Genomic DNA, 6,630 nt, shown 5'->3' with positions numbered 1-6,630 from the left:
TGAAGACCTGATTCCGTGTGAAGCAGAGAGAAAATAAAGCATAAAGTACTATGTACTTAAATATGGTTTTTTTTTTTATGTTTAAATAAGAAACACTAAGCGCTAAGGAAATGCACCACATTATGATCTGGGCTCTTTAGAGTCAGACTTCATCAGGATGTATCTCTTAAGCATCTATAAGAAATGGTGGATTATTTAATGACTTGTAAGTAAAACAGTCATTAGATGATCCTTTCATCCTTTCATCCTTTCATACAAAGACTGAGATACTTTTATACATTCTGATATCTGAAACTTTGGTTCTTTCAAACATTTGATAAAAGCAAAATGATTTCATGACTACAGAACTCTACAGAAGTTTTTTCCTTTTAAAGTGTCAAGTTAAACCAATTTGGCCAGGCTTGTGTATACACACTGCCCTGTCACATCCGTGGCAGGACACGTGAGGGGCGATACAGGTGGAGCCTGTTCACGTTCTCCATGTGTTTATAATACTGACTCCCATCCGTGGGGAACACTGCAGGTTCTGCTGTACCCTAAGTCTATTTCTTTGTTACCTGAAAACTTAATTTTGTATAAAAATATGACTGTTTCTTTAGAAAATAATATAGTTTTTTTTTAATAAAAGCTGGTAGATAGAAAAAATGGTGTATCAAAATATGGTAAACAAATGTTGTAAAATATGAAATCATTAAAAACATCTCATAGAAAGACACTGTGCTAAAGTACTTTCCTGAAGTGTGAGCAACACTGACACTGTACATCTAAAGGTTATGAGGTTCACTCTCCTGGCTTGGTTTCATTACATATCCTAACAGCAGAGGCAGTAACTGTCTTAAAAATGGCCCCTTCTCAAACACTAACATTTTCTGTATACTTCAAAATTAATGAAAAAGACATCCTCTGGATCGGTGGTTTTCAATCCTGGTACATACTAGCTCCATCTGGAAACTTTAAAAGAAAAGGCAATTCCACCCGAGTCTCACTGCGAGAGCCTGATTTAACTCAGCCAAGGTGGGACCCAGACTGTTATTTTTTTAAAGCTCCCCAGAGAATTCTGATGCAACCAGGGTTGAGAACGATGGCAAAAGACACGTGAGAAAACAGTCGTTCTTCACTCTGTGTCTATCAGCTGATTGTCTGTAGGCGTCACTCATCCCACGACATGCGCCCCCCCGTCCCACACAAGAAAGACCACGTGTGCGATACAGTCACGGGAGCCAAAATGAAACGTCAGGAAGCTTCAAAATACATATAAACACACGCGGTCTCGTGGATTTACATATGTATAACATATACGTATAGTTAGGGTATTTTGGTTAAGCAGAAACCAGCATTACCATAATTTGCTCTTGATTTAAAAAACAAAACAAAACACCAAGTACATTCTAAGACATTTCCACAGTTTGAACAGAAACTGGTTTTGAACACTCCACAAAATTCGTCGCGGCATGAACACGATGGACCCATTACTTGGACAAGGGACTCGGCTGAGTCCTAGAGCTTTCCGGAAGCGCACGAGGGTGGCGTGGCACGGAGCAGGTGTGGAGGCGTCCCAGGCCATCACAGCACGCACGGCCTTCCGGTCGCTGCTTGATTCACGTCTTCTTGGCCCTGGGCTGCACCTGCGATGGGTGCGTCTCTGGCGCGCTAGAACCACGTGATTTTGACCGCTTCATTCCTGTTCGCTTTGGGACAGCCCCACTGGGGTGGCAATGGCTGCGAACAGGCAACCATCTCTCTGTCAGAAGACGACAGCCTCTTCTCTCTCTCCTCCCTCCAACCACCGGCATTTCGTGAGGGATTGGTTAAAAAAAAAAAAAAAAAAGTACAAGCAAACAAAGAAACCCAACGATATCTTTCACGTGATTAAAAAAAAAAAGTCGTTACACCTAACTTAACTGGAAAACAAAACAACGAACAAACACACCACAGTTTGGTATTCTGAAGGCTTGGTAACCAGTAAAGCACATTTCCTTCCAAAGGATCAGGGAACTTCTGGGCACTTGTCTTGCGGTAGTCTCTGCAGTCCTTCTGTGTGATACTTAAAGTGCAAACTGTCCCACAGCTTTCATTTCCATCACAAATATTATAAAGAGCGAGCTACGTCTGGGGCAAAGAACGTATGGCACAAGTAACAGGTACAGAAAGAACCCATGGCTTTCACAGCCTCCAGCAAACAGCAGGCTGTCCGTGCAGCTGCACGCAGACGTCCTTTACACAACAAACTCTGGAACTTCATCGTGGGTGAGATCCAGAGAAAAGTACTTGCTCGTTCTTTTGACTGGAAAAGCATCTTGGACGGTGACGCACTGCTGGGCCAAGCAGCGGCTACAGTAGAGGCCTTCCTCATCCAGTTCGTGGCCGCACCCGAAGGTGTAGCTCTGAGCAGTGTCCTGACACAGCCCCGCGATGCGCAAGACGTCTTTCTGATACAGTCTGATGTCATCGAGGCTCAAGCTATGTCGGTCGGTGGAGGTCTTTGGTTTTCGACATATCGTCTACAAGACAAGGGAAGGTTGAAACAACTTTAAGAGTACAGACTGAAGTGAAAGTTGGGCCCTATGTGCCCTGTACAGAGAGAAGCTGCAAAATCATGAAAGGTTAAGGAATCCTTATATGTTAGAAAGTGGTTTCCCATCTGTGGTTTCTGGGCCCTGAGGTCCTCTGGGGAAAACGCCACTACCACCATCAGCACCAACAGCAGCTAAGACCTACTGAGCCCTTGTAGGTCCTGGGCCACAGAACTCACGTAATCTCTCCTCAGTGCCGTGAGGCAGGCGCTATTATCCTCCCCACGCTACAGACAAATAACCCAAGGCACAAAGAAGTCAAGGCAACACGAATCCAACTGTCTCCAGCATCTCAGAAACCAAGCAGTTACCCTACAATCAGACTGCAGAGGTAAAGACACGGTGTTTTGGTTTTTCCACGAGGATGTGGCCCTTTAGCATGGCAACCCTCTTATGCCGAGGGCTGTTATTCTTTTAATAAGAAATGGGAAAACAAACCAATTATGACTCAAGAAACAGTTTAAAAAACGGTTTTTTAAAAAGCCAGAATTCTTGGGTAGAAAGCCAACATGAGGTGCTCTTGGTACAGAAGGTGCTGGGAGGCAGCTCCAGGAGGAAGACGCGACCCCTGAACGCGGCAAGGGGTCCGCTCTGCCGCACGCGCCCCCCAGCAGGCAGCAGGCTTCTGGCACTCAGTATCCCAAGAGCTGGCACTGGCTGAACATGTAAGCAGGCTAAAAAGTGGTCCCGATAATTACAGGAATAGAAGATCCTTCATGGGTTACTTACGGAAATAAGACCTTACAGTTCTAATCTACTTTTGCTGCTCAAATCTCAAAGGCCAGCCTTCTTTTGCTGGAGGCAAAAGTACCAGGCGGAGAGAACAGAGTTTGAGCTCAACAACATTTTACTTGGAAGGGTCACGTCTGAGAGCCCCCGAAGATGAAGGTTCTTGTACTGACGTCTTCCAAGGCTCCACCAAAATTGCACATGGAATTCGTCAGGTCATCACCACAAAGCATTAAGGCCGGCACACGAATATTCTCCCCATCTCAAAGGTGTGGGATCTGAGCCTGAGCTGGGCCCCGCAAATGTTCACGTACAGTAAGGGCGAACGCAGGGGCGCAAGCCCAGCCAGCCTGACCCTGGACCTTGGACTCCTAACCATCACGCTACCTGCACTGCAGTAAATGCCACTCACTGGCGTTCCCAGAAGAATATTTAATAAAATGTCACGTTCACATTATGGCTACTTCTTCAATGGAAAGTTTAAAAAAGGACTAATGAGAAAAAAGGGAAGAAAGAAAAATGTAGGAGGCAAAGATTGCCAGAATGCAAGAGAAACAAAGAAAAGAGGAACACACAGAGAAGGAAAAAAACAAGAGAGACATAGAGAGCGGGTAAGGAGAGAGGAGAGTGCTCAGAAGACAGGTGAGTATCAGCTGTAGATTATATTTAAATGCTGCAACAGTGCGTTTCAGAGTATTTTAATTTATCTATAGCTTCTGAGAGTTTAACAGTCTAACCAGTGATCACGGGTTATCAAATGCTCTAGCTTAGCACAGTTTGAAAATTCAATTTGAATGGAATAATTAGAGTGTGGAAACATTTCTGCCACAACACACCCAACAAGAAAATTACTCTCCCAGTTGCTGAGATCAACACCCACCCCCCCAAGTTAATCTGAAGCCTGAAGACTAGAGGTTTCCCACCCACATAAAATATGAAACAAAGTACAACGCTTATCCAAATAAAAACCCAACTCAAAGACAAACAGAATTGGCAAATAAATTCAGACTAAAGCGAAGAATCATTTCCTTAAGGTTTTACATTTCAGCTCATTTATATAATTATACATGTAAGTTCCTATTTAAATGTTTCTATAACTTAGCTGCTGATGTAAAGTTTTCAATTCCTTCCATACCTGTGGAAGAGAATCAGTACTCTGGCCACGAAGTTTGACCACCGTCTCTGAGGAGCTGGAGGTGGAAGAACCAATTTCTTTCACAATCAACCCTAAAGTAAGACACAGGAAAAACCAACGAAGACGTCAAATTATTCACCCCTCTCGCCATACGTCAGACACACCCTCCTCCCAAGAACGAACGGGCAAAGGTTAACCACACATCTCCCTGTGGCCCTTTGGTGGCAGGTGACCAGGTGGATCCCATGCCCCCTCGTGCTGCGGTGAAGAGGGAACGGGGAGACATGTGAGGGTCAGAGCACAGGACAGAGGAGAGAAACTGCATTTTCTAAAGTAAACTTTTAGTTAAGCTTTTTATGATGCAGTTGGAATAAAAACAGAGGCTGAGGGTGCAGGCTCTCTACTGTCTCTCCCGAAGCTCCCCCACTTTCCGCACAACACGGACGCTGACCTCAGCCTCCCTGTACAGCGATGCAGCCTCTGGGTTCGCATCTGCTTAGACGAGCAGCAGGGCAGCACAGGGCTCTGGCGTCCGGAGTCACCCCCACCCGGCTGGGAACCGGGTCCAGGCACGTGAGGAGCTGTGTGTCCCGGCCAGCATCCGTGTGTCCTTGTGCTGGCTCCTCTTACAGACAGGGCTGAGCTCAGCACCCCTCTGACTACAGAGCTAACGCCCGCGAAGGGCTGGGTCCGGGCCAGCACACGGGATGCACCACGTGCCGGAGGCGCCTCCTGGCTGCTGGGAACACATGGCACAGGTCTCCTCCAGCAGAGCCCGCTGGTACGACACCAGGAGGCCATGGTGAGGACTCAGTTCTGGAGGCTGACATCAACAGGGCCCCTCGTCCCCCCACGGCTCGCGGAACCTGGTAACTCAGAGGCAGAAATCCCGGGCGGACACGTCCCTGAGTGACCGTGGCATGGGAACGAAGCCCCAGGAAAACTACGTCATGATGTACAACTGTCAACGAGAACTGCGGATGTAAGTGAAGACCACTCACATTTTCCTTGCAAATGGATGGAGCAAGTGAGTAGGTCAAGCCCCTGACTCGAGGCTGAATGGCTTAAGGACATTCCCACCCGACAGAAAAAGAACCTTGAGTAAGTGCTGTGATTTTTCACTCAGCCACTGCTAGTAACCTACAAAATGACTTTATCTCTTTAGAAGGGTCTCATAATTCAGTGTCTAGCATGTACTAAGTGTTTGATGATTAGTTCAATTAAAAAATGATATATGTACATTCTTGGTTTACATGTAGACAGTTTAAATTATTCTCAGATGGCACTGCTGTTTTGGGGGTTGGTACAAACTGCCTGAGTAGAAGCTCCTTCTCTAGAAATCTCCTTATCTTCCAAAAAGCCTTAAACTTTTGAACAAATCTTCATAGGAAGGAGACGTGGAGCAGAGCTCTGGCTGGCACTCGGTATGGTTCTTTTTGGATTTCCTTGCACACCTGCCCTTTCCTGCCTGTAAATAATCTGCTCCAAAACCCAGAACCAGCACGAGAAAACTCCGCATCAAGCCTGGTGCTCAGAACACGGACGGACCCCTGCCAAACCTCCACAAGAAGGAAGGACAGAGCAGTGCACTGCGTCACTGCTCCATCTGGGCTCCGTGTGTCTAACACAATGTTTAAGGGCTCAAATGGTAGAAATTTTGGGAAACTAGGATGATGCAGGGAAGAAAATAACACCATCCGTAACCCCATCATCCAGAGAATAGGCTATTCATACTTTTATGTATATTCTGGTCACACACATATACACACTTTTATAATTTGAGATCATGCTATTTAAACAATTTGTACTGTTTTTCTTACCTTTGAAAGTCTCATTATTTAATGGTTACATAATTTTCCACTTTTATGAATAGAATATGACTTTACTCACGGGTAAACATTTAGGTTCTTTTTTCTCTTTGCTATTATAAGTAACACTTCAGTACACATTTTTGGCATATACATTTTTTAAATAGCCATCCTATTTATTTAAATTTTATTTGTATTTAAAATGACAAACTTAATCTTATAAAGATTAAGCAGAAATATAACAACAGAAAGTGAAAGTCGGCTTCCCTTGTCTCCCCTTCCCAGAGGCACCAACGTTGGGGCACGCTGTTTTAGACCATCTTCTTCACATACGCTCACACACACCGTGAGTGGCAGCATGCTCTCCGCGCAGCTGTCATGTGCA

The 6,630-nt window shown here is 45.3% G+C and overlaps 1 protein-coding gene across 9 annotated transcripts in view; it reads right to left on the bottom strand.

The window, feature by feature from the left end:
- Positions 1-503: 503 nt before the first annotated feature.
- FRMD6 (FERM domain containing 6) overlaps positions 504-6,630 on the bottom strand; it is a 225,931-nt gene continuing 219,804 nt past the window's right edge. For 4 of the 9 annotated variants that reach the window (XM_057723858.1, XM_057723860.1, XM_057723857.1 and 1 more), the window contains 2 exons: positions 4,438-4,529; positions 504-2,501 (listed from right to left, as the gene is read on the bottom strand). In XM_057723858.1, coding sequence (XP_057579841.1) covers positions 2,217-2,501; positions 4,438-4,529 — 377 coding nt within the window. In that variant the 3' untranslated portion in view covers positions 504-2,216. The other 5 variants (XM_057723863.1, XM_057723861.1, XM_057723865.1 and 2 more) reach the window with 2 other exon arrangements.

Source organism: Hippopotamus amphibius, chromosome 2 (genome assembly GCF_030028045.1).
Source record: "Hippopotamus amphibius kiboko isolate mHipAmp2 chromosome 2, mHipAmp2.hap2, whole genome shotgun sequence".
NCBI classification, from domain to species: Eukaryota; Metazoa; Chordata; class Mammalia; order Artiodactyla; family Hippopotamidae; genus Hippopotamus; species Hippopotamus amphibius.
Note: the sequence above shows the minus strand (reverse complement) of the source record. Positions and strands in the feature narration are given on the sequence as shown.